The sequence below is a fragment of the Drosophila bipectinata genome, chromosome 3L (genome assembly GCF_030179905.1).
Source record: "Drosophila bipectinata strain 14024-0381.07 chromosome 3L, DbipHiC1v2, whole genome shotgun sequence".
Taxonomy (NCBI): Eukaryota; Metazoa; Arthropoda; class Insecta; order Diptera; family Drosophilidae; genus Drosophila; species Drosophila bipectinata.
The window spans coordinates 13,737,744-13,764,818 of NC_091738.1; the positions used below are offsets into that span (position 1 = coordinate 13,737,744).

The window sequence follows — 27,075 nt, forward strand, 5'->3', positions numbered from 1 at the left end:
TTCGTGATTTTTTTAAGGGGTACCCTCATGAATTTTGGCCAAAAATTGAGCGAAAATTTGTTTGGTTGATTTTTGAAATATTTTGATGCAGATCGATGGGAATGAGTTATCTGATGAATAAATGGTATTCCGTTTTAGAATCGGTTTCAAAAAAGTTGAAATATTCGCTAAAAAGTGAATAAAAAGATTCGATTTTGGCCATATAAAAATTTTTGAAAATTTTATTTAAATTTTTGCGTTTTTTTGTCAGAAAAGTGTGTACAACTCGGGCAATAATTGGCAGATCCTGAAATGGGAGACTTTCCCGATCTAAGAACTTCGAAAACTATCATTTCCAGTCAAAACCTGGCAACAAAAATTTTGACTCATTTTTCGTGATTTTTTTAAGGGGTACCCTCATGAATTTTGGCCAAAAATTGAGCGAAAATTTGTTTGCTTGATTTTTGAAATATTTTGATGCAGATCGATGGGAATGAGTTATCTGATGAATAAATGGTATTCCGTTTTAGAATCGGTTTCAAAAAAGTTGAAATATTCGCTAAAAAGTGAATAAAAAGATTCGATTTTGGCCATATAAAAATTTTTGAAAATTTTATTTAAATTTTTGCGTTTTTTTGTCAGAAAAGTGTGTACAACTCGGGCAATAATTGGCAGATCCTGAAATGGGAGACTTTCCCGATCTAAGAACTTCGAAAACTATCATTTCCAGTCAAAACCTGGCAACAAAAATTTTGACTCATTTTTCGTGATTTTTTTAAGGGGTACCCTCATGAATTTTGGCCAAAAATTGAGCGAAAATTTGTTTGCTTGATTTTTGAAATATTTTGATGCAGATCGATGGGAATGAGTTATCTGATGAATAAATGGTATTCCGTTTTAGAATCGGTTTCAAAAAAGTTGAAATATTCGCTAAAAAGTGAATAAAAATATTGGATTTTGGCCATACAAAAATTTTTGAAAACTTTGTTTAAATTTTTGCGTTTTTTTGTCAGAAAAGTGTGTTCAACTCGGCCAATATTTGGCTGATCCTGAAATGGTATACTTTCCCGATCTTAAAACTTCGAAAACTACCATTTCCAGTCAAAACCTGGCAATACAAATTTTGACTCATTTTTCGTGATTTTTTTAAGGGGTACCCTCATGAATTTTGGCCAAAAATTGAGCGAAAAATTGTTTGCTTGATTTTTGAAATCCTTTGATGCAGATCGATGGGAATGAGTTATCTGATGAATAAATGGTATTCCGTTTTAGAATCGGTTTCCAAAAAGTTGAAATATTCTTTAAAAAGTGAATAAAAATATTGGATTTTGGCCATACAAAAATTTTTGAAAACTTTGTTTAAATTTTTGCGTTTTTTTGTCAGAAAAGTGTGTTCAACTCGGCCAACATTTGGCTGATCCTGAAATGGTATACTTTCCCGATCTTAAAACTTCGAAAACTATCATTTCCAGTCAAAACCTGGCAACAAAAATTTTGACTCATTTTTCGTGATTTTTTTAAGGGGTACCCTCATGAATTTTGGCCAAAAATTGAGCGAAAATTTGTTTGGTTGATTTTTGAAATCTTTTGATGCAGATCGATGGGAATGAGTTCTCTGATGAATAAATGGTATTCCGTTTTAGAATCGGTTTCCAAGAAGTTGAAATATTCGCTAAAAAGTGAATAAAAAGATTCGATTTTGGCCATTTAAAAATTTTTGAAAATTTTATTTAAATTTTTGCGTTTTTTTGTCAGAAAAGTGTGTACAACTCGGGCAATAATTGGCAGATCCTGAAATGGTATACTTTCCCGATCTTAGAACTTCGAAAACTATCATTTCCAGTCAAAACCTGGCAACAAAAAATTTGACTCATTTTTCGTGATTTTTTTAAGGGGTACCCTCATGAATTTTGGCCAAAAATTGAGCGAAAATTTGTTTGCTTGATTTTTGAAATCTTTTGATGCAGATCGATGGGAATGAGTTCTCTGATGAATAAATGGTATTCCGTTTTAGAATCGGTTTCCAAGAAGTTGAAATATTCGCTAAAAATTTAATAAAAATATTGGATTTTGGCCATATACAAATTTTTGAAAACTTTGTTTAAACTTTTGCGTTTTTTTGTCAGAAAAGTGTGTACAACTCGGGCAATAATTGGCAGATCCTGAAATGGTATACTTTCCCGATCTTAGAACTTCGAAAACTATCATTTTCAGTCAAAACCTGGCCACAAAAATTTTGACTCATTTTTCATGATTTTTTTAAGGGGTACCCTCATGAATTTTGGCCAAAAATTTAGCGAAAATTTGTTTGCTTGATTTTTGAAATCTTTTGATGCAGATCGATGGGAGTGAGTTCTCCGATAAATAAATGGTATTCCGTTTTAGAATCGTTTTCCAAAAAGTTGAAATATTCGGTAAAAAGTGAATAAAAATATTGGATTTTTGCCATATAAAAATTTCTGAAAACTTTGTTTAAACTTTTGCGTTTTTTTGTCAGAAAAGTGTGTACAACTCGGGCAATAATTGGCAGATCCTGAAATGGTATACTTTCCCGATCTTAGAACTTCGAAAACTATCATTTCCAGTCAAAACCTGGCCACGAAAATTTTGACTCATTTTTCGTAATTTTTTAAGGGCTACCCTCATGAATTTTGGCCAAAAATTTAGCGAAAATTGGTTTGCTTGATTTTTGAAATCTTTTGATGCAGATCGATGGGAATGAGTTTTCTGATGAATAAATGGTATTCCGTTTTAGAATTGGTTTCCAAAAAGTTGAAATATTCGCTAAAAAATGAATAAAAAGGTTCGATTTTGGACAAATAAAAATTTTTGAAAACGTTGTTTAAATTTTTGCGATTTTTTGTCAGAAAAGTGTGTACAAGCCGGCCAATAATTGGCAGATCCTAAAATTTTATATGAGGAAGTTTGAAAAATAGTTATTTAAAAAACATGTGTATCAAAAATCGGATGGATATTCACAATAAAACATATGTACATATATCCATCGTTCGGATTTATGCAATAAAGATGCGCAAAAGCAAACTTTCAAAAAAATTCCACCTTTTCAGTTTTAGAATGAAACATTTCCAAAGGAAAACGACAAACACAAAACAAGTCTACTAATCAGAATTCCGAGATGCCAAGTATATACATAATTAAAAATGTATTTGTCACCCCGAAAAATTCACTCCACCTGAGAGGGGCCGAAACTCCAGCCAGGTAGAGAATACCTGTTCTATTGTCTCGTATCTCGATTTTCTTCAGCCCCAAAAATATTTATGAATTTCTGAGCGAGAGTCCATAATTCTCGGAATCCTGTTCGTTTTTCTGCTAACATCACCGATTCACCGAGCGATGAAATTTGATATTTTGGGAATGACGATGCAATCGCCAAAAAATAACCCAAATCTACTTCCGTTTCCCATTTAGATTTGAACTTTTCTTTGGCCCCAGCGAGAGCTGGGCGGGAAAAATACGCCACAAGCGAAATTTTACGACTTGTTTGCTGTCATAACAACTGGCTACCGGAGACGAGATGATACGGGATCCGAGATACGGGTCCGGAGAGAGATCATGGATCAGGTATTGGAGAGACAACCGGCGAAATATTTTTTGGCTGAGCGCGAGCGGGCACGTATAAAAAATCGCGGCTGTCGTCAGAATGAATTTAGATTGAAGCGAACGCTCTTAGCAGACAGAACTCAAAGATACAGAGATACAAAGATACGACAAAAAGTTAGAACCCGAAAAAGTGACTCTATTTAAATACCTGTTCAGTGACAAGTGCAACCCAAACCAAACAAAAACTATGCGCGGCAACAGTATACCCCACGTTCTGGGACTGGGACTCCTTCTGCTGACTACTATCTGCCTCCTGCCCACTCCCACGGAGAGCTACGCCATCGGACAGTCAAAGTTCGGACGGATCGAGAAGTTCCCCTACCAGGTGATGCTCATTGGCAAGCAGCTGTGGCGCAAGCGCATTCTTTGCGGTGGAACCCTGCTGGACAGGCGCTGGATCCTCACCGCCGGACACTGCACCATGGGGGTGACCCATTTCGACGTATACCTGGGCACCAAGAGCGTGGAGGACACCGAGCAGCTGGGAGGACTGGTCCTGCGCTCCAACAAGTTCATAGTCCACGAAAGATTCAACCCGGAGACGGCGGCCAACGACATCGCGCTGGTAAAGCTGCCCCGGGACATTGCCTTCACTGCCAGGATTCAGCCCGCTGTCCTGCCCACGAGATACCGACACGACCAGTTCGCGGGTACGAGTGTGGTGGCCAGCGGATGGGGCGCCACCGTGGAGATGACGAACTCGGACTCCATGCAGTACACCGAGCTGAAGGTGATCTCGAATGCAGAGTGCGCCCAGGAGTACGACGTGGTCACCTCCGGTGTGATTTGTGCCAAGGGCCTGAAAGACGAGACAGTCTGCACAGGGGACTCTGGCGGACCACTGGTGCTCAAGGATACTCAGATGGTGGTGGGCATTACCAGTTTCGGGCCCGCCGACGGCTGCGAGACGAACATCCCAGGCGGCTTCACCCGGGTAACCCACTACCTGGACTGGATCGAGAGCAAGATTGGGGGGCAGCGCCACCATCAGCCCCATCATGCATACGGCTCTGATAACCTTATCTAAAATGGGACAACCTCTTGCCCCAGGGCCCTTCGACTGAATCTCTAGCTTTACACCCGAAAAGCAGTTCTCCAATCTTGTGATATACCTCTCATTGAAAATTTGTACATTTGTTTTTAGCCATAACTATTTAAACATCTATATTTATTTTTTAGTTTTAAGATGATGCCAAAACCGAAATGCCGACCTCAGCGGCTAGAAAACAAAAAGAAAGCATCGAATGCAAAATATAAAGAAATTGTATACGAAAATAAAAAAAAAACAAAAATAACAAATAATAGCACTAAACCTGATTCGGCTTTTCTGTTCAGTCTGTTTAGTCATGCTGATTTTTGAGTGGACCTGTGGAATTCCCGCATCTCGGATCTCTGAAATCTGAATCTGATCTCGACCAGCGATAATCGATCGATAAAAACTTTTACGTCGTCGTCGAGTGATAATTTCTGAACGGTTAACTGTTTCGTATTTTTGTTTTTTTTTTTTTGTTTAGGAGCAGTGGGGTTTTCTGTCATATTTTTTTTACATAATTTACAAAGACTCCAGTAGGCTTACCCCCTTCAGATGTCTACCCCCCCTTTCACAAACCACTTACTTTACATAATATTCGTGTGTGTTGACTTTACACTCGACGCGACTCGAAGATCTCCAAGAACTCGAACCCACTCCAGTTTGGCGGAGATGACGCTCGACGCTGTCCCACTTGGTATTTAGTTCCGTGATGGACGATTCTATTTCTACCAGTTTTGAACTTTGGCTAGCCCCAAAGAGTAGCCCCCAGATTTTCTTTCGCCTTTTGTTGGCCAACTTGAATTGTGTCAGATCTATTTTGCCTCTTGGCCGAGGCCAGTGACGCAGGCTTTCGCCCCAAAGATTCCGAGCTGAATTCGATATCTTCTTAATGTCCGAAAAACAATCCAATGCTCGACAGCTGGTTGTCGATCAATTAACTGGATGACTCGCTCCGATTTAAATTCGCCATCTACGCCATATAATTTATAATGACTGGAGCAGTTAATCGGGTGCAACTTGTTAATGCTTCGATTAGAGCAGAGATATATTCAAAGATTTGGAAAGTACCTCCATAAAAATCGCAAATAGTTCAGGTCTGTTTCGTCAAAACAGAATCGCATTGCATAAATTCAAGATTAAAGTTTCTGCGGCGAACAGGCCCTCTGAAATGAAGATATAAAGTTCGTTCTAGTTCCCTCCCACCACATCTGAATATGGCCAAAAGCAAACTGGTTCACTGAACTAAACGAGCTTGTAGTTTTCAGCAATAAATCACGAGGCTCTCACCACCACAGTCAAGGCGAATCTTTTCGAATGTTTTCCTTTCGAGCACACACGCGCCCTTGGGGCTTTCAATTAGTTTTTGAATAATTAGCCAGTCCTAAATCGTGCCTCGGCCAGATTTGCATTATTAAAAAAAATTAATCGCCAATAGCAGACTTTTCAATTACAGCAATTATTCAATTAATTTATATAAACAGCTTGTAAGTTCTCAGGAAAGTGCTTGGGAAACAAACTCCAGGTTGGACGGAAAGAATATTTATTCCATTGTAAGTGTAAATTTATTTAAAGCACTAGATGAATTATTGCTTGCCATCGATTTTGGAATCCATCTGGGTAACATTATATAGATTTAGGACTAATTTATTTGGTGTTTAGCTTTCATTGTGCTCGACTTTGAGATTTGCGCTAATAAGTGCATAAAAATTTTGGTTGCGTTGCTAGCTTTGGTACCAGTTTCCTCTCCAACAAACGATTAGCACTGGGCGGACGCCTGCTTGGCCTTCTTCTTCAGCACACAGTCGATGGCCTGGGACACCTCCAAGAAGATATCGTCCACATCGCGCTCGGCATTAATCTGTCCAAAGGAATACATTAGATAAGTCTTAAAAATGAGTATTCCAAACAGACTCACCGTCAGGGTCTTTTCGTTATACAGTTCCAGGATGTCGTTGGTGTTCTGCTTGAAAGTCTTCAGGCGCTGCCTAATGGTCTTTTCGTTGTCATCGGCCCTCTGGACCGCTGCGGCAGCGGCGCGTGCCAGGATGCGCTGCAACATGGTCTCCTCGGAGCAGTCGAAGTACAACGCCAGATCTGCGGGTGCCACGCGGATCTCAAATTCCACGCCCTGGTTCTTCTCCCTGGGATAGCCATCGATGAGGAAGCCCTTGGAGTTGCCCTTGGCCCGGACGATGGCATCGTTCAGGAGCGAGAGGACCTCCTCATTGGACACGAGACCTCCACTGGCCATGATGGCCTGCAACTTGCGGCCCTTGTCCGATCCGGAAGCCACCTGAAAGTTGGTAAATCACAAAAGATAAATATTTTATTAAACTGATAAGGTCCGAGATAAGATCAGTGTTCTCTACAATAATATAAGATAGTTTTGATTAAAAACAAATATAGTTTTCTTAACCATTTCTGATGAAAGTGGCAATAATTTTCTACAAAGATTTACATTTATGAGTATTTGTTTATATGAAAATGGGCAACAATTAATGGCTCATTATAACAATATTTTAAGACCCATTAAGTAATACCCTATTATTATTTGTTTGCATTATAACCATAAAAATTTCATTTGAAACAATTTAAATCTCTTGAAGTGTAATTAAATAGTGTAATACTCAATAAAATATGAATATTCCCCTGGAATTTGTAGGACAAACAAGCCACAAATTTGGCTTCTAATTCAAAGACGTTAATATGGTTCTTTTACGCTTCAGTTTTCTCGCACAAGGAAATCAAGCATGGGGCTGGGTGATAAATCTCCTCCAGTATTTCTGGCCGAATTACCTCATTGCGCAGCAGATCTCCGCTGCTCAGATGTGTGAATCCGTATTTTTCCACAATTTTGGCGCATTGAGTGCCCTTGCCGCAGCCGGGTCCGCCCAAGATCCAGATGATGGGAATATCAGTCTGCAAGAGGGGAGACATAACCAGGTTAGTACACTCACAACATTAAAAGCCAATCAACAATTGCAGCCGGAGTTAGCCGGAGTTAGTGGTTCACTGAGACGCAAGCTTAGTTGGGTTAGGACGCTAGGATTTTGGATTTTTATAATCGAAGGTCTAAATATTGGTGGTGTTGAAGCAGCGGCCAGACAGAACATGCCATATACATCAAGTAATACACCGGGGACATCCATCGACTTGGGGGCTACTTACAGCGGCTCCTTGTGCCCTGCGGAGCTCCTCGGCCTTGAGTTTCTGTTCGGCCTCCTTCTTCATGGCCATTTGGTGACACATAAATAACTACACAATCGAGACAGTTGTTTGGGGATGGTTAGATATCTCTGAGTTATAGTGTTATTGAACTATATTCGAGATGATTTTGTTTGCTCATGGATTAGTATGTAGTTATTAGTATTTTGGGCAAGTTGCCAGCACGAAAATGTGGAATATGTATGTAATAGAAGATCTTACATTGGCCGTGACTTTGATCTTGAACCCAAATCACTGGCTAACAGCTTCCATTGTGGAGCCCATTTTAATCAATCCAATTAGCACCTCATCCCCCTAGCGCCAATGGTAGAAATTCTCAATTACTATAAACAATTGAAACGCGCCACGCTCTGGCATATATAGATATATTCTATATTATATGTATAGTATATCCCCGCCGAAATCTGCCTGTTCCGCATTGTCGCACCCAGAGATATTTTGAGGGGGAGAACACACAACAAAATAATACAATCAGACAAACAAAATGAATGAATTTTGGCAGCTCGATAATACGCAGGTTGTTTCAATAACACCTTTGCCTCATGTGCGGGCCACATATATATATTTAGTCTGTTTTCAGATTCCCCATCGACGATCACTGGCTGGCTTTTCTCTCAGCACATTTCCACGCATCCAACTAATCGTTGCGTGCGAGAATTTATGATTCCGTAGCATCATTTACGTAATTGGGTGATCTATTCAAAGTAGTTCAGTGACTTTTCAATGTCATTTCCAAGGATACACCTTGCCAGGGTCGTGGTCCTCAATAATTCATTCATAGTGGTCTCCCACTAGCAGATGTCCACATTCCCGGGTAGTTAGTTTTAATTATAGTTATAATACCTTTAGCTATTCACAACACATGCGTTCTTCTCAAACGGAACTGGAAAACTAATTTGCTATCAGAGGGAGGCTTGGAGTTCGGATCTTTCTCTTAAAAGCCTTTGTTGGGGCTTCTTTGTTTTGACAATTTAATAATGCGACACGACGCGACGCCTCTTAGCCAAAACCGGCATGACTGTCTAGTTCGGGTAGCGCCAATAAACACATTTTAACTGCTTTTGGCGACGAAGACTGCTCCAACTGGCTAATGAATCAAGCCCCGCCAGAAATTCCTGTGTGTCGGGGCGAAGTGGTCATAAATTTATGCAAATCGGGGATTTTGACGTCAAAATTCGCCGGTTGCTTGGAATGTGAAATTCGGTTTAGAGCCATTTGAGTTGCTAATTTGTTGGTTGGGTTGTTTTGTGGGATTTTGCCTGGAATTTCACAGACGCGTAATCATCGGATTTATACCAGAACCGCTTGGGGAGCACACTATAAACACAAACAGCTGACGGGGAGCTTGAGCCCGATGGCTACCCCACGTCCCCCCCAAGACCATCTTACGGCAAGGTCAAGTGTAGTGCTCGAGTGGCTCAAGGTCGCTGGGGGGTTCTAATTTGGAGAAATAGAGCGCCGCTAGTGTCGCACTGCCAGTGAGATTTAATCAAAGTGAAACTAACCCAGTGACTAATAAAAATAAATTAAGCAAGTAATCAAAGCAAAAAAAAAAAAAAAAAACAAAGGAAAGGAAAACTAGGCACAAATCAGAGACAGCAGCACGCAACCCACACTCACCATGATGATGTATACTAGATGTATTCGCTGCTTCTGCGGGCCTTTGGATGAAGAAATTGCGCGATTTTCCGTCTAGTGTTGTGCTCGATTTTTCGCAAGTGGCCAAAACAGTTCCGTTTTATCCACCACCGCCGTGCTCCGTGCCGAGTGCTGCGTCTGTTGAGAGTGAATCGGAATCCGAATCTGAATCCGAATCGATGTATCTGAATCTGAATGAAAAGGCTTTCGCTCCGGAACGCTATGGTTCGGACGGTTTCGGCTAACGGTTTCAGTACGCGCAGTGCGGCGCAGCTCAAGCTTTGGCGCAAAGCTTTTCTGACCTAGCGAGCTTTCGATTTTGGCTACCCTTTTGTAGATATAGTGACAAGCTTTTCATTGGGATTCCCACTTGATTTAAATGTCTCAGGGTTCGGGTGGAGGAGGCAAATTTATCGACCAATTTTGATCTGCTTGCGATTCTTCACCAGATTGTCCATGTGTTCGCTGATTACTTCGAAAACTTGGTCGGGCTCTTCCTCACCATTCACTTGCAGGGTAATTAGGGCGTAGTTTGTTAATATTGGTTGGGTGGAGGCCCTGTGCTCGGCCACACTAGCCCTACCAACAGAGCCTGCTCTAGAAGTCCGTCGACTGGTTATATCCTCTTGCACATCCAGCGCAACTATCAAGTCGGGGGTCCCTATGCGATGCTCTAGGATTTCAGCTTCATCGAAGTTGGTTGGGTAACTGGATATGAAATATATTTTTAATGAAAAGATTTGCACTAGTTCTTCTTACTTACCCATCGATAACGAGTCCCTTCAGTCCTCCTCGATTACCCATTAATTCCTTTTCGATTAGAGGCACCATCTCTTCCAAGGGAATTTCTTGTCCTGTCAACCGCATCTGTTGAAACTTCTTTCCAGCTGCCGTGTGGGTATCTATCTGGTTAGGGAACAAGTCTAGCCTTAGATGCATAAACTATTGGATTCGACTCACCTCTATGTCAACCAGGAACGTCGGATCGATGTGCTTAAAGCCATATTTCCCGGCTATCTTCTCCGACTGCGTTCCTTTCCCGCTGCAGGGAGCCCCAATCACCCAAACCACTGGGATGTTCTGTAACACATATCATTTTTAAATACTTTGGTACAAATGTGTTTATTTATGAACTTACCATGGCCGGGCACTAATGAAGCTTATAAATATGGGATTGGAAACCAAATATATTTTTGAAAAGGTGCCGAAATATTTTTTGATAGATATAGCATGCTCATTTACTGATTTTCTGATGATTGTTTGATTTTTCTGATAAACATAATAATTTTCCCCAGTTCACATGGTTTCCAAATAATCACACGTACAATTTATGGACGGAAAACATCCGCCAGATCGACAATCATCAGCTAATAAAGTACAAGAAGGCCTGAATCTGTTTGGATTCGCTAACGGATATGACGAGCAACTGGGCGGTGTTAACGTGTTGTTGACTTTGGATTGCGAAGATCTCATCGTGGGTGGGAAATGACGCCTGCGGTGGTAAGATGATCACATTAAAAGTGGGGCCTTTGGGGGATCGCTTCTTGAAGCCCTCGTTATGGAGGTGCAAATCAAAGGTAATCTGGAGGGAGGAGTCTACAGAGCTAGCGTCCCTAGAGTAGTTTTTTGTATCCAGCCTAACAATATCAAATTTTTGAAAGACCTCTTGGAATTTCGCATATGGGGATTCCATTTGCAGCTGGTCTACTAGACTGCCGCCTGTGAAAGCCATTCTTCCCCTTTTATTGGCCGGTTGTCCCATTGGCTCCGATTTCGCTCGGCGTTTTCGGGTGTCAAAGTGGAAATCCACTGGAGCTTCTTCTGTGGCTGATTCCAAGGAGGACTGGGTTTTCTGTTCCATAACAAGCTTTTTGATATCCTCCATTTGCTTTTCAGCCACTGCAAAGTGAGGAGATTCCTTAATATTCGAAGGTACTGGCTGATTCCCAAGTCGTTCCTTTAGCAAGGCCCAGACGCAGTCAGAACTGGTAATGGTAACTGGCGTCTCTTGAACCACTTGATGCCGGACAACTATATAGCCAGCTCGGGAGAGGGCAGAGTAAACCAGGTAATGGGTAAACCTTTCACTTTCCGATTCTCCAAGGAGTAGGACATAGGCTTGCTCTATGGAAACTATGGTTCCACAATACTCCAGCTGCAGGCGACCCTGTAAATGGCTTTATGTTAGTCTGGTTGAACCACTGGTGTAGCTTTGTATTATCTTACCAACTCGAGCAGGAACAAGGCCTCGTAATACTCCAAACAGAGTTTACCCTGCCTACCATGGCCAAAGTTCTCGAACTTTCCATCCTTGCGAAGGACCTCTGCAACCTGTTGCTCACTATTCCAGGTGGCTAAAGCCCTTCCCCCCAATCTTTCGATGCGGGGAACAGATAGCTGGGCTTTTAGAGCGTCTGCAATGCAATTAACATACTTTAATAGGGTTTTGTTGCTACTTTAATTCATAATTCACAGTTTACCTAGCGCCCCGTGCAGTTCCTCGAGTTCAGCCTGGCTGCCCTCATTTTGTGTGCGCTTTAGGCCGCCGGCAGGGACCTCAAACTCCTTGTGCCGAAGCTGTATAAGCTCTTTAGGACTAAAATATCTCTTAATTAATAAAATTCCATCTGTTTTTATAAGAAAACTACCTTAAATACGAAGTTTTAGGCTGAATTTCTACAATTTCCGCTGGGTCCATGTTTGTAAATATATGGGTTAAGCTTTTGCATATATATCGATAGTTTTAAGCTTTTTTTCGTGAGGTGGGAAGTCAGACCAATTAAATTTAACCAGTTGGCAGGCCCAGTTTCCGTTACAGGTTAGTAGTGGCGCCAAATTCAAATTGAAATCAAGCTTATAAGATATTTATAAAAAAAAACAATTCCCACAACAATTGCGTCTCTATTTATAAATCTTTATTCTTTGTATAATTGTAGTTTTGTTAGTTTCGCATAACATACGCTTAACATTTTTGCTCTTTGCATGCAATTGGAGCTTGTTGAAATCTCGAACTCGTTTTAATTGATGTCATATAACATTTTACACCTTGAAAATACACTTAACGTTAGATTTATGAACATTTAATACACCACATTGTTGCTTTCCTTTAACTCGTATGCTGTTAACATTTCCGTTCAATTAGCATTTGCCTAATTCAATTATTTTTTCCATTTTCAACTTCACGTATATTGCAGGATATTTCTAGTTGGCTTCTCTTTGTTTCATTGCGAACTGTTACATTAAACTCTGAACAACGGAAACGGAACACACGTTTCGCTGTTGTAAAAACTTAAATACAAAAATTATACACTATAACTAACCATACAACTTATAACTTATCTATATGTTCGCGTCGCCCGTGTGTCTTGTATAAACAGTTTCTCCTCCTCATAGTATTTGTCGCTTCGCTTCTCCACCTGCCTCTCTATTAATTTTATATTTTGTCCTCGATTTAATGCCATTAAATTGTTAACATTGTTCACCACATTTGTATAATACATGTGTACACATATATACGTAAATGCTTTAGTTATTACCATCTACATATATATATATATTTATATTTTTATATCTTTATATCTGATTTGAATGCGCAACGCGTTAAGGTAATATTTTATCTGCCTGCTGATAGGTTTACCACCCCGATCCACCTCCTCGTCGCACGGAAATAAAACGGAATCGGGTAAAAACAGTCCGGGGAGATTAAAAACACTACGCTACTCTGGCTCCAAGGGATTACATTTATATCTACACCTACATATGTACAGGACCGCTCAGACTATGGGTAGGTTCGAGGATGTGGACCCCGGCTTGCCGCCCTTCACCAGGCACGACTGCGAGTTGTTGCCCATGCTAGACCCGTCCAGGCTGTCCAGGTCCAGCGCGGTGTCTATCATGGTGGTGTCGTGCAGCATTCGCAGCCTCTCCGCCGACTTCACCTGCTCGGCTCCGTCGCCGTGCGACTTCCGCTGGGTGTGGGCGGAGGCCACGAAGGAGGCGCTCACCGGATCGTCCAGGTCGAGATCGTCGCAGAGCAGCGTGGACGACAGGACATTGTTAGCCGGATCCCGCTGTTGATTCTGCTGCTGTTGTCGTTCGTCAATGACGTTGGAGTAGACATGGAGATTAGCATCTGCGGGAGGGGCCGGCACATTGATGTACATGCTCTCCGTTTTTCCGGACATGGCCGCCGCCAGCAAAGCTGCACCGGCGGAGGGTTTGCCGTTGGAGGTGGTTGCTCCGTCTCCGGCCACTGGGGCACTGCTGTTGACCAGCGCCGCCTCGAAGTCCGCATCGAAGAGGTTGCTATAGCTTCCGCTGCGGTTACGCATTTCGCGGGCCTTGCTGGAGGCAATGGCGGCCACGGCGGCCACCACTTCCGGACTGCCCACCACAACCACGTCCGGGTCGTCCAGCTCGTCCTCGCTGCTGGTCGTGACCAGCTGGTTCTCGTAGCTCTGCTCCTGGCGCTGTTTGTGGTGGCGATGGTGGCGGTACTGGCGCGCCTGGGTGGCCGTTTGCTGGGTGTAAGCCGGAATGTCCATCTGGGCCAGGGGGATCTCGTTGTCCACCAGCTGAGCTAGACTATTGGAATTACCTGTGTGGCGGGAGAGAGGGGAGCGGATTAGTGAATTGGAATAAATTCGGTCTGCTGTATGTTTAATTAATGCAATGTAAATTATTCAACTGCTCATTACAACAAATTTGCCAACTAATTTAAAATTCGAATTTCAATTTGGAGCATTTCTATCTTGTGGTTGGAATGCTCGCTTTGATGATTCGGTTTTTGTTTTGTTTTTGTTTGAGTTTGGCTGTTCGGTGGTTGAATGAAAATAAAAACTATCTGAATATGCAAATTAATAAACAAATGCTGGAAAAGAGGGCGCAAATTAAATCTGTAATTTAATTAAAAGTAGGCTTGTCAGCTCGGACAAGTACACGTGTAATTGAATCGCTAACATCGCAGCATGTCCAGCTCCTTCCGGACATGGGTTGATACGGGGGGATACGCCGTGTGGATGGGCGTATGGGGATGGGGAAAATCAACTTAATTGGAAACTCATCAGTTAAGCTCTTAAACCAATAAAGCAACAATAACAGCCGAAGCGACCGGCTGACAAAATAAAGACCCAAAATAGGCGCTAATTAATGGAATTCAGTGTCGGGTGCCAATTGAACAATTTAAAGCATGCTTTCAAAATGTCGTGATCACAATTAGTAGAAGATGGTTGCCAATAAAAAAAATAGCTAAATACCATATTAAACTTTGACTTTGGTCTGTGTGTTCATTGGATGTGGGTGTGTACTTCTTTTGATGGGCAAAATAAGGATACTTGGCAGCTACTCAATCATAAGCTCATGTAAACTCAAATGAAAACTCCAAAGCGTTGGTCTAATTTCTGGTTATTTCTGTTATTTTCGTGTACAATATACAACAATTAAAATGTTTTTGGCATTACAAGAGAGAGAACTCACCCAATTAAGGCTTAAAATGCATTTTTACTCTAGTCTTAAGCGGCCCTCGACAACTTTCGCTCAATTGCAGTTTTTGTTTTGGTCATTTTTGAGTTTGTGGTTTAGTTAGTTTCGCAAAAGGGTTACATATACAAGTTCGTATGTGTTTTGTTAGTTTTCCACACAGTCAGTTGAAAGATACAGAAAGAGTTTCACATTAGTGTGCGATAAATCAAGAGGTTGTAGGTCAATATCGGGGCAAAATCAAACTAAAAATGGGCGGAAGAAGCTTCAAGCCCAGGCCTCCGGGCCATCAACATCAAGTGTGTGTTCGGGGTGGGTGGTTCGGGGTTATGCATATATTTGAATGATTCCAATATTAGTCCAGGATCGCGAACGCAAGTAGGTCTCGCGCCCTGCCTGAAACATCGGGGGTTAGTTCTTACATATAGTTATAGATCTGATGACGATCCCCGTTCTCATACAGATCAGTTCAGATCAGATCAATTTTGAACATACACTAGAGTACACATTATTGCCCAACATTTAACCATACATATTGTGTATATATATATATAAGTATATAAATTGCTTTTGCATCGCTCAACACTCGCTTTGACTCGAAATACATTGTCATATATATAATATATACTTTTAACTACCTATAACCTCGCGCCAATGCAATTTAATCATAAAAGGAACTCATAATATTGTTAATGCTCAAGATTTAAAGCCTTTGGATATTTCTTTAAGCTGGCTTATTAACTAACACGCTTTACGATTTTCACCTCCCCCCCAAAAATCTTCTGTCTTCTGAGAAATTTTTTCGGTTTTGTTCTTCAACTATTACAACTATGTATAAATATTCAATTTCATTTCAATTTCAATAACGCATTCATTTATTGCTAATTATTTGCAGCAGTCACTTGGCAATGTTCCAATATTCCACGGTTAAGACATATTTCGGTATTCGGTATTCTGTATTCGATCCATATAGATTCGATTGCAACAATATTTGTTTTTCTGTATTCCGTTTAATAGTTAAAAATGACTCCTTAACACCGATACATAGTTTATCAAATTTTTATTGAATTGCATCATGTTTGGTTTTATGTTTACATTTAATTTTAATTTTAATTTAAATTTTCATTGTAAAAATGAAAAAAGTCCTAACAAAATGTTGCTTTGATAAATGGCAGTTATTTTGGCTCATTAAGTGTTTGCTAATTTCCCGTGTTCTTCTAATTGCTTCTAATCTATGTATGTACCTCGGTTCGGTTCCCGACATCTCAACAAAAGATTCCAAGTGACTGCGATCTTTAGAGGCCACTCAGCCGGAGGGAATCTCACAGGATTCCCAAAACAGAAAGTAACAACGGAAAACTTAAGCATACTACTACGAGGCGAAAAGATCAAACAACATGCTTGGTTGGGGATGTTGGTTTACTGGTTACTGGTTACTGGTTTAGTAGGTTGCTTGGTTGGTTAGTCGGTTGGTTCACTTTTTTGGAGGTGGCGGCGCTGGGACGTAGACCAAGGTGGATACACATATACATGGGTTACTTAATGGCCCCGGCGCCGAGGCTCCCCTGTTGCCGGTTGCAAGCCATGGCAGCAGAAGAGACCCGGCGCACCTAGCCTGGGAAACAGGTGCTATATAAACGCAAAAGTTTCTATGAACCAAGTTTTCTGGGGGGGCAAGTTCAGGTGGGCAGGGGCAGGGACTGGAGCAGGGGCATGGGCTGGGGCAAACATTCAAACAAAAATTATACAATTTCGACTTCTACAAAGGGGTGCAAACATAAATTCCAAATAGCAGTTACTTTCCAACTAACATCTAAGCGCATCATCTAAGCGTGGAAGCCAAGTGCCTCAATCAGACTGTGATAGATTCCCTCAAAGTTAGAATCAAGGCTGCAAACTTTTCGTTGTTCTCCAGTTGTTCGCAAAAAGCCAATATTTTATGTTCTACTTTTCTGGGTTACAGGCTCAACTGAACAAACAAGCAATTGTTATCCTGATTTTTAAATGCCACTCGGCACACAAATGGCAGCAATTTGCACAATAATAATTATTATAATTGGCTCTAGATTAGGCGTCCGATAAAGTAAATTAATTGCTTTTGAATTCATGAAAAAATATCCAATTCCGAACCATTGTATAATAGGTTCGATTCAAACAGCTTTTGCAGCCCTGATTATAAGGCAAGTTCTAAACTCTTATAGTAGAATAGAAACAATTTTAATGAGACTACCTCTGAGCAGAGGTCCTAAATCAAATCCTTGCTTTTTAGCAGAAGCCTGGAAGCAGTAGGAAATGGGCTGGCTGAAGCCCCACCGCCTATGTACAGCGCCTAACAACCCATCGAGGAGTAACTGGAAGCGGAAATGGAGCAGGTGATGGCTCCCAGAGCTACGGACAGAGCTACGGCTACGGACTGCTGCTGCGTACTATGACGAGTCGCTGCCCGCCGCATCCTCGATGATCGAATTGAGATCGATGTTAAATGAGTACTCGTAGAGATTCGAGTAGCGGTCGCGCTCCTTCCACGGCGACCGGTGATTCATATAAAGATTTCGTTTACTAACACGAAAGATCTGGCTGTCCTTGATCGACTGATCGTCGTCGCAGGGTTCACCGCCACCGCCAAAGTCGCACTCGCGAATGGTGAGCCGATTGGTCGGGGACTTTAGCTCGAACATCACCTCCTGGTGCTTGTACGGCTTCCGCATGGGCAGCGGCTGGTAGCCGGCGATGTTGACCTTTTGCGAGTCCACTGACTGGGTCGACTGGCGGCGCATACCGCGCGCCTGCTTCGGGAACGGGTAGTTGCGCATCAGGTTGGAGTCGGTGCTGCGTTGCGGGGAGTAGTACTTGAAGTCCGTGGGCGCCGGCGGCTGGGGCGCCGATGTGTGAATGGTGGTCAGTGTGCTGTTGCTGGCCGAGACAGCTCCGCTGCCCTGCAGCTGCAGCGTCGACGGTCGTCGCGGCGCCAGAGGCGGGGGAGCCGTCGCCAAGGAGGCGGACACCGATGTGGGTGCTGTTGTGGACGAGGAGGATCCACCTCCGCCACCGCCGCCTCCACTGGCGCCGGAAGCCACGGCCGCTGCGGCTGCTGCCACGCTGCCAATGGCGGTGGTCTGCTGGGCGTGCACGTGATGGTGCAGCAGCGGCAGCGGCGAGTGGCGCACATCGTCGTACGACGGCGTCAGCGGCAGGTGCAGCGAGCGCTTCAGGTTCAGCCGGTAGGAGGAGGAGGTGGCCGGCGAGCGGAGCAGCGAGGGGGAGTGCGGCCCCACGCCGGACCCCTCGTGGTGCTGCTGTTGCTGCATCTGCAGCTCGGCGGCCACCAGCTGCTGCTTGAGATGGTGGTGCTGCTTGAGCTGCTTGTGCTTGTTGGCCTTGAACTGGTGCTGGGCGCTGGCGGGCAGCAGGGTCTGGAGGGAGCAGCGCTGCTGGTGCTGCTTGCGGGACTTACCGTTTTGGACGAGGTCGTAGCTGGGCGGCGGATGCTCGAAGCCGTTCCCATGGCCGTTGGCGGCACCTCCATTGCCCTCCATTGTCGAGGAGGAGGGATTGGACTGGTCGTTGTTTGTAGTTGGTGTGATTGTGGTGTTGTGTATTTGGTTGGAGTAGTAGTAGTAGTAGTTACCAAAAAGAACATTGCATAGAACACAAAAAGAAGAAATTGAAAATACAGATATGTCAAAATGATGTGCACAAAAGTTCATCGTAAGATCGTAAGAGATTCGATTAATAAGGAGATCAAGCAAGCAGAGTGCCCAGACATTTAGATTTCTTTTGAGGTGAAAGGGTGCGCTTGGGTTAGGTCGGTGTGGCTCTCGGGACTCGGTGACTTACCTCGTCGTAGAAGCGCGGCTTCAGCTCTGCGCCCCCTATGCTGATGCCTCCGCCGGCACCCCCGATCCCGCCCGCACCTCCGCCCATCATGGGCTGCGAGGTGGTGACCATGTGCGAGGCACTCAGCACGTCGCTCAGGGCATGCCGGGGACTCGACTGGTGCTGCATCTGCTGGATGAACTCGTCGGTGGCGATGCCGCGTCTGCAGAGAATCCAAGGTATACTTTTGGTCTCAGCTCTTGGGACTCTCCAGCTACTCACCTGTCGATCAGCGAGGGCGTCATGGGTCCGCACAGTATGTGACAGCAGTTCAGGCAGATGTTGCCCCGCGAATAGGGATTTTGGGTGCGGGGTCCACCTTTGGAGGAGAAGGATCCCTTGAGCTGTTGGTGAGAGATAGCTTATCAGGATTAGTTACTGTATTACTAGAAGGAGCATCTTCGCTTGCTGTCTTATAATCCTTATACTCACATCCTCGTTGGTTGTCTGATCGCTCGTCGTCAGATAGGTGTGGAAGCCGGCCAGGCCGATCACGGACCATATCGAGAAGAAGCAAATAAACACAACAATCACAGTGAAGGGCGCCTTCTTGATTACTTCGAAGACCTCCTGCTCGGTTTTCATTACTGGGGAACAATAAGAACACATATAACTCATCCTGGACAGAATTGGGCATCCCAGACTGCTCTCTACTCACATAAAACTAAATGCGTCACAGAGCACGAGAATATAAATACAGCTAAAAATGCCAATGAGACTAGAAACAAATAAAAGAACCGATAGTTCCGCTTTCCCACGCAGTTTCCCACCTGAAAGTGAAAATGAAAAGAGAGACAATCGTTAACGGGGTTATGTGGCCATAAAGCCACAAGCCAGCCCGGAAATAAAGTCAGTTAACAAATCTTTGTTCCCCCCCTAACATAATAAGGTTAATTGCATTTTCACCCAATGTGTGGCAACACGAACATCACGACCCCAAAATGCCTTCATTCCACCCGCTATTCGAAAACCCTTTTAAATTCGTCCAAGCCCCTCCCAAAAAAAATAAGGACCAAGACGACCTTGAAGCCGCCAACAGAGATTGGGTGGTGCTTTCGCTCCTTCGGGGTTTAAATTACGCCCAAGCTCAAGTAAATGAAAAAGGACGATGGCAAAGGCATGACAGTACCACTGAAAGGAGGCGACTTTCGTGAGGACTAGCCAGCAAGGGTAATACTCTAGGTATTTTATTTCCAGAGGGTTATTTTTTATTATTTCTCATAAAATTTTAGTTGTTGACCTTCTTAAAGTCCAACCATCTCCAGGAAATAAGTGATTAGTTAAGACCAGTCCAAAAAAAAGCTCCCAAAGCCTATTATCCTACCAGGATAAGTGTATGTGTCAGTATAGTGTTTTTTTTTTTTTGTTAGTCTTGATGCTGCCACATCTTGTTGCATCAGCGTGTGGCTCGAGGGGAATCCTCTCTCTCAAAAAAAAAAGAAGTGAAAAAAAAATACAGAAAGCCGGGAAAGGGAAAGGATTGGAAGGAGTCCGAGTGCGCTTTTTTGAACGTGACGTGCGGCTTGCTGGTCTGAAATTATTTTTGCTAAAAAATTAGCAACCTCAGCGGTTGCCGCTGGAATTGGGTTAAAGTCAGCTCGCCCCAACAAGCTGCAAGCTACAGGCGGCAGGTTGCAAGTTTGGTTTTTGTGGCCCACTTTCCGCCGCCGCCTCCGCCTAATGCGGTGCGCTCGGCTCAATGTCATCCAGTTTGGAGGATAGTTGGATGGATGGATGGGTGATGGGCATTGGGGACATGCCACCGAGTGACTGCTGGGTAGGTGATTAAAATTGCGCTAACGAGGCGCCGCCTCCTCGCAGTCAAGGACCCGAACCCGGCCAGGATACTCACCCAGGGACAGTGGTGATCGAATCGGTCCACGCAGTTGTCGCACAAGCTGCAGTGCGAGGCCCTCGGCGGCCGGAAGATTTTGCAGGTGAAGCAGTATTTCAGCTTGACCGTCTGTCCTTTGACGAGGACCTCCTTGGTCCTCGGTGGCGGTCGATATGTGGGGCTGTTCAACGAGTTTGGCACCTCTGTTGAGTTGAAACCAGTGCCGCAGGACCCACAGGAGCCACATGAGCCGCATAGGAAGTGCAGCATCAGCATTAGCAGGATCGACAGGACGATGGCAGGAGCGTTGTTGACACGGTAGGAGCAGCGGAGGAGAGAGAGAGCAAAAGTTTTCTCATTTTAAATATTTTATACAAAGGCAACAACAGCAACTCATTAGTGAGCGTTCGCTTTGATGATTTTTATGCGGATATGAAATTTTTTTCGCCAGCGCATTTTATTCTATACTTTTATTTTTTTTCTTATTTTTTTTTTTTCATTCTATGTCATGCCACGCTCATTACTTTTTACGTTACGTGTTCCTCTGCGTTTTCCCACCACCCTGAGCCACCCAACCGCCGAGCCACCCAACCGCTGAGCCACCCAGCCACACACAAACTTAATGAAGTGAAAACAAATATATACGAATGGCTGGTGTGGCTGTGTGTTTGCAAGGGCGGGTGTTTGTCTGGGGGTGTGGCATCACGCAGAGGAGCCAAATGAGAATGAGAACGAGAAGGATATTCGCGTTCTCAGGCAACAGGCAAACGACCTTGGCCACATTTCCTTTTCCTTTTTGGGTGTGGAGGTAGTGGAAGTGGACGGCCTGCAAGGATAACGTACCAATTTGCTTTTCGATATAGGCGGCCTCATCATTTGAGGCTCGCGGTATGACGCCCGGATCCGTGAAGGTTGTGCGCAGCAAGGAGCTCATCGTGAAGAAGTAGAGAACCGCTCCCACAATGGGAATGACCGGATTGATGCGCTCCGCCAGGAATGGGCAGCTGAAATGAAATGAAAGGGAGGAGTATATCATTAATATAATGGGGTTCTGTCTTTGCGGCAACATCTGGCCATGATTTGGTTTTCATATTGTTTCCAATAAGTTACAGTTCGATGATCAAACTTTGCGTCAACTACACTTTGATTTAATGGGCTTCCAATTAGCGATTTAACGCCTCGTACTTAACTGCGATTGAGACCTAATTCCCAACATCAAGGGCTCGTCATGGATCCCGCATTCATGGACTGCGAGCCTCCTCTGTGATTTGGCAGTGCCCCAAATGTGGGTGCTCACTCCCCTGAAATGTAACATGAACGCGTGTCCCAGAGGCCTGTCAGTGGCGAGGGAGGCCCTGGCCGGCATTGTTACTTAATGCCCGATGCGTGCCAGCGATTTGTGAATAGCAGGAGCATCCATCCTGCATTCAGAATCCAACTTTCACTTGCTGTCAACTCACAAAGGACCCGGAGAGCTCAGTGACAATTATGTGTGACAAGTCCCTGGGGCGGGGCGGATGGGCACAGCCATATAGGCATCATTATTTCGGGGGACAGTCAGCAGAACCGACCGAAAATAGTTAAATACATTTGTCATGACAACACCGAAGCCGAAGCCGGTTTCCCCCTGGCCCCAGAGCCAAGGCTTAAATAGGAATGCATTCAAAAAATGCTTTTCAGCATTCAGCTGGCAAATCGCTGACAATGCCATAGAAATGGAAAATAGAAAATAGAAAATGGGAAAAGGAAGAGCGGGCCCCGAATGCATTGTGCTACCTTTTAGCGATTTGCATTGCCGGGGAGCGTCGAACGAAACACAATTTGAGTTTCCCACACATCCCCAGGCAGCCTACAGATAAAGAATCTCTGGGAATACAAAACTGAAATATAGAAGATTTGATTACCTTTTAGGGGATTTTAAAAAATACAGATAGTTTCCTTAATTTTTTCACCAAAAAAAACCTCTACTTTATGAATATATTTGTATTGAAAATAAAGTAGATTTTTGGCCTGTGCATGTCGGAGGATGTGTGCCGGAATAACTGTGCGAACACTCAAAGGCATTGCAGATATTGTAATGCCCATCTATAGTGCGGGCGCCTTGCCTCGTGTATCCTATATCCTATATCCTGGCATCACGGCCCCTGCCTCCCGGCTTCCACTCGACTGTGCGCTAATGTAAAGCAAGCAATGAAAATAAAATCGCGCTGGAGCCGCTTTTCAGCGGCGAATAAATTTGGATCGCAGTAGGAGCCAGCTGTACGTACAAGCTACCATCCAGGCGGTTCTTGGGCATGGGAATTTCAATTTCTTTGTGGCAGAAGCACAGCCACACATGCCCTGCATCCCTGCATCCACTTGAACCACCCACCTACGGGTGGTGCTGAAATGATTTCGTGCAGAAAATGTTGAGCATAATTTTGTCTAATCGCGCTGTCAGTGGTGAATGGGCTGCAGCTTTAACATCCTGTTTCGTTTCTATTTGCACTACGTGACGTATGCGTTATTTCGGCAATGCCCACGTGCAACTAAATTGAATCCAGTTTAACGTTTGTGGGTTTTCCATATCCCACATACAGACAGCAGCCCGCCACGCCACAGCCCACAGCCTGCCTCTCAGATGTTTATTTAGTTTCAATACGGACCAAATCGGGCGGACGTTATTATTATTATTGGGGCCACGTGATGGGGTGCCTCGCAAACTTTCAAAGGGAACTTCACTTTCCCTCCTTTGGGGCGAACAGTTTCCAATTGAAGGAACTGCACTTTTTTCCCAGTTCTATAATCCTCTTTTACAAAGAAACAGAAAACCTTTTTGTGACGACTTATTTTTCCCCAAAAAAAAAAGAACTTAGAGTATGTCAGCTACCCAGGAGAAGTTCCTTCATATTCATTATTTAAAACTTTAAATTTCCATTAAAGGACATCAAAGTTTAATAGGCGAGTGTGGGCCATGCCAGCCAATCGCCATGTAATCAGGAAATGGAAATGTGGGTCGGATGAGCAAATTCGAAATGAAAATTTTGTTTTAAATAGGACCCTCGCAGTGGTGGGGTTAAAATTCCTGTGGCCTGCCACGGCCGGAGAGCCGAGGACATATTTGAATGCCACAGGGCAATCGGACAGATTGACAAATCAAAAGCTGAAACTATTTGTCTCCCCTCGGATAGCCGTAATTCAAGGGATTTCCATTTCCAGTTGGAGGGAAAAAGTAGCCAGTCAGCCAGCCAGCCAGCAGCTTGAGCGAAGGAGGCATCCTTTGCCAGACAAAGCATAACGCATACGCCACGTTGCACAGCAATAATTACATGCCATTGGATACGGATGGGCTGGGACGGATGAGAGGATGGGATGCCGGGATAGACAGAATGAAATCGGACCCGGACCCGGACTCGGACACGACCTGCACCCGCTGAAATCCGAGAGGAGACCATTAATGTGGGCGTAATTGGAAATCAAGCATGAGCCAGGTGGGGCGGGGTGCTCCGGATGGGGTTCCCGGGCAATGCTTAATTAGCAACGTATACATTTTGCACAATGCAACTAAAAAAGGACACGGCAAGAAAATCTGAAAACCCAATGGATGCAGTTTGAACATGTAGGTAGATGTACCTTTTCGGATTAGAACACTAATTAGGTCCCATAATTTAAATAGAAACTAGAATAGTCTAAAGTATCCAGGACCCACCTTTGTCCTGCTTTCTTTTTTCTCAGTGCCCTTTGGACAAATGGAGGATAATGACAACAGGACGAATACTTACTCAAAGGCAAAGAAGAGCGCACTGGTGCCGGTGATCAGGATGCACGTCAAGTAGAAGACGCCCGTGTGGGGTGCGGACATTAGCAATCCATCGCAGTAGAATTTATTGCGTCCGGCAAACAGTTCCCATTTGCGTGTGACGCGCTGGTTTGGTGCCATGTTACTGCAACAACAGCAGCACAGCAGATTCATCGGGGCGGTCCTGGGTCCTGGGGAATGGGTTGGGGATACGGTTGGGTGTGGACGCTCAGGGTTGGGTCCTGTTTCTTCCTCGGGTTTCTTCCTCTGTGCCTTCTCCTTGACAGTGCTGACTGTGACAGCGATGACGGGACTGCTGCTGATGTGTTGGCTGGTTGTGGGGGTGTTCTTTGGGTGGAGATGGTGGTGCTAGTGTTGGTGGTGGTGGTGGTGCTGGTGATGTGATGGTGGGTTGAATGCTGTTTTGCAGGCGACAGTTCACCCGGCTGCAGTTAACGAAATTATGCCGTTTTCCTGGGGTCCCCTGACAGGGTCCTGTGCCCCCTCTCTCCTCTCGCACTCTTGCTCTCCTCGCTCCACGTTCTCCTCCTGTCACAGGGACGTGTTCATGTGTAGCTGTTGCAATGCCTGCGGCACGCAAAACCGACTACCACAAGATGCCTTCTGCTTCGGCTTCTGCTTCAGCTCCTGTTTGCTATTCGGTGGCTGGAATTTCATGCACACCACCGCAAAGGATCTCCTTGAAGGGCCTAAAGTTTGCAACAATTTGCTGCACGTACCGGAAACTTTTAGGTCTAATACAATGCCAAGGCTCCAGGTGAGTTTTAATCAAAATTAATGCCAGCCCCTCTCGTGCTATCGTGTTCTTCCAAAAGCAATTTCGTCCACTTTGTTGCGTTGTCCACGGTCCGCGGCATCCACAGCCACATTGCGTTTCAATATGCTCCTTTTATTGCACTGAGCACGGGCCACGCCCCCGTCCCGAAAACGAGGCGCCTTTAATTAAAGCAGGACGGCTCTCATTTCCCTACAGCTGCCCGCCTGCCTGCCTACCGCCTGCCCGCCTTTTCAGTCCTCCGGAATGGGCGGGACACGCTGGACCACGTTTCGCGTTCTATACAGCAATTATTTGCTCGGCTTTGTTGATCCTGGCTGGCTGGCTGCTCCTGCTCCTGCTCTGAATCGGTGGCCCGTCCTTCGTCCTTTATGATTCAATTATTCGCTATTCGCTGCTGGCGCCACCGACGACTGTAGTTAAAATTGGCGTCGGCGTCGAATTGGTCGGGTTTGGTTTGAGTTTCAGTTTGAGTTTCAGTTCTGGCTGGGCACCGGCTTAGTTAAGTGCCAAGGAGGGGATGTCCTGCGGAGGAGAAGAATGAGAAAAGGAGTGAGCAACTGTGGAATTGCAAGCAAATATAATCATTAAGTTATTTTGATTAAGAACTTTTGTGCGGGCGCCGACAGGCGAGATAGCAAAGCGGAAAAGTTCCTTTGAAAGGATTCCTTTTCCTTCCTTTATGCCGGCTTTATTATCGAATTTTAATCGCATCGCCTGAGTATTGTCAGTTGGCCAAATGGCTAAATTTATAAGATAAATTTTATCACTCTATTTTTTATTACCGCAAAATCGAGGCATTATGGCTTTTCAGTTTTTTATTGAAATATTTTCGTATTTCATTTGATAGGTATTTTGATGGCCTTATAATCCTAATTGATTGCAAACCTATTTAGAAGATGAATATCCAAAAATACATCTGCTTAAGATTATTGAGATGTTTTCTAGTGGCTGTAAGCCTTCTTTACTATTTTTGATTAAATGAAATCCCCAAAATGTCTCATATATCTGCTTAAAATAAAGCTACTTAAGGATTAAGAACTAACACACAGCTGGTATTCAAATTATTCACAGCAGAAATGAGCTAATTCGCGGCTTTTTGGCAACTAATTGACGCTAATCAAGTTGCTCATACGCAGTGTGGGCCGCCACGGCGACAGGAAGTTATTTCTCTTTGGCGCCGCCTGGGATGCAGAACCAGAACCAGAACTAGAACCAGAACCCGTTATCTAAGCCAAACAGACGCGTAGGAAGGCAATAATTCAGCAGACACACACACCACTACAAACCGGCAATGGCACAAAAACAACGTTTTGCATTCGCATTCGCAATTTGCGTTAATTGGCCACACGCCGCCCATTTTAAAGGGTCCGTGTGGCAGGCAGATGCCGTGGAGGTTGCTTTTCTCAGGCGGTGGCAATGTTTATGCAAATCGTGTTGCAATTATACCAACGACTCTCCTAATACACTGCTGCACGGCCTGACAGCCAGCCAGCCATCCGATTATTTGCATTCATTTTGCATGAAAATGGTTAAACGCCAGCATTTAGGGTGGAGGTGGGAATGGGTTTCGGTACCCAATTACTGTTAACATTAACGGCAGCTGATGACATGCGCCAAGAAGTGCCAATTAAAGGCACACAAGCGCTGCTCTAGCTGTTCAATAAACTCATAAATTGCCTGAAATGACGCAAAGTACCACGGCAGCAGGCAGCAGTGGCCCGGCAGGGTCTCTGGCAAAACAATAACCATAAAGTAGCGACAGCAACAAAAACACTGAAAGAACAACAGCCGAGGAGGGCCAACTTTGAAGTGTG

At 44.2% G+C, this 27,075-nt stretch overlaps 4 protein-coding genes across 13 annotated transcripts in view; 1 reads left to right on the forward strand and 3 right to left on the reverse strand.

Annotated features, from left to right (window-relative positions):
- The first annotated feature begins 3,642 nt into the window (after nucleotides 1-3,642).
- LOC108124868 (brachyurin) lies at nucleotides 3,643-4,912 on the forward strand. The gene has a single exon (XM_017240748.3). It carries the CDS (start codon nucleotides 3,788-3,790, stop codon nucleotides 4,625-4,627), a length of 840 nt encoding a protein of 279 aa, XP_017096237.2. The 5' UTR covers nucleotides 3,643-3,787; the 3' UTR covers nucleotides 4,628-4,912.
- Nucleotides 4,913-6,156: 1,244 nt separating this feature from the next.
- Ak1 (Adenylate kinase 1) lies at nucleotides 6,157-9,620 on the reverse strand. 3 transcript variants are annotated; one of them, XM_017240798.3, is made up of 5 exons: nucleotides 9,479-9,619; nucleotides 7,802-7,888; nucleotides 7,430-7,552; nucleotides 6,549-6,926; nucleotides 6,157-6,491 (listed from the first exon to the last, which is right to left on the reverse strand). In XM_017240798.3, the coding sequence occupies exons 1-5, from the start codon at nucleotides 9,479-9,481 to the stop codon at nucleotides 6,390-6,392; spliced, it is 693 nt and encodes a 230-aa protein (XP_017096287.1). In that variant the 5' UTR covers nucleotides 9,482-9,619; the 3' UTR covers nucleotides 6,157-6,389. The 3 variants fall into 3 exon arrangements, with proteins under 3 accessions (XP_017096287.1, XP_017096288.1, XP_070135900.1); XM_017240799.3 differs by lacking the exon at nucleotides 7,802-7,888 and having other exon boundaries at nucleotides 9,479-9,620; XM_070279799.1 differs by lacking the exons at nucleotides 7,430-7,552; nucleotides 7,802-7,888 and having other exon boundaries at nucleotides 9,479-9,617.
- Nucleotides 9,621-9,906: 286 nt separating this feature from the next.
- Tsen54 (tRNA splicing endonuclease subunit 54) lies at nucleotides 9,907-12,266 on the reverse strand. 2 transcript variants are annotated; one of them, XM_017240795.3, is made up of 6 exons: nucleotides 12,145-12,266; nucleotides 11,977-12,092; nucleotides 11,723-11,910; nucleotides 10,635-11,663; nucleotides 10,457-10,576; nucleotides 10,260-10,398 (listed from the first exon to the last, which is right to left on the reverse strand). In XM_017240795.3, the coding sequence occupies exons 1-4, from the start codon at nucleotides 12,192-12,194 to the stop codon at nucleotides 10,860-10,862; spliced, it is 1,158 nt and encodes a 385-aa protein (XP_017096284.2). In that variant the 5' UTR covers nucleotides 12,195-12,266; the 3' UTR covers nucleotides 10,260-10,398; nucleotides 10,457-10,576; nucleotides 10,635-10,859. The 2 variants fall into 2 exon arrangements, with proteins under 2 accessions (XP_070135899.1, XP_017096284.2); XM_070279798.1 differs by lacking the exons at nucleotides 11,723-11,910; nucleotides 11,977-12,092; nucleotides 12,145-12,266 and adding an exon at nucleotides 9,907-10,204 and having other exon boundaries at nucleotides 10,260-10,402; nucleotides 10,635-10,793.
- A 123-nt stretch (nucleotides 12,267-12,389) lies between these two features.
- app (Palmitoyltransferase app) overlaps nucleotides 12,390-27,075 on the reverse strand; it is a 53,656-nt gene continuing 38,970 nt past the window's right edge. For 6 of the 7 annotated variants that reach the window (XM_070279562.1, XM_017240794.3, XM_070279559.1 and 3 more), the window contains 8 exons: nucleotides 24,446-25,783; nucleotides 21,528-21,688; nucleotides 20,703-20,887; nucleotides 19,509-19,620; nucleotides 19,283-19,437; nucleotides 19,073-19,194; nucleotides 18,812-19,013; nucleotides 17,111-18,531 (listed from right to left, as the gene is read on the reverse strand). In XM_070279562.1, coding sequence (XP_070135663.1) covers nucleotides 17,401-18,531; nucleotides 18,812-19,013; nucleotides 19,073-19,194; nucleotides 19,283-19,437; nucleotides 19,509-19,620; nucleotides 20,703-20,887; nucleotides 21,528-21,688; nucleotides 24,446-24,636 — 2,259 coding nt within the window. In that variant the 5' untranslated portion in view covers nucleotides 24,637-25,783 and the 3' untranslated portion in view covers nucleotides 17,111-17,400. Of the gene's footprint in view, nucleotides 14,094-17,110; nucleotides 18,532-18,811; nucleotides 19,014-19,072; nucleotides 19,195-19,282; nucleotides 19,438-19,508; nucleotides 19,621-20,702; nucleotides 20,888-21,527; nucleotides 21,689-24,445; nucleotides 25,784-27,075 lie in introns of those variants that run through there. The other variant, XM_017240793.3, reaches the window with a different exon arrangement.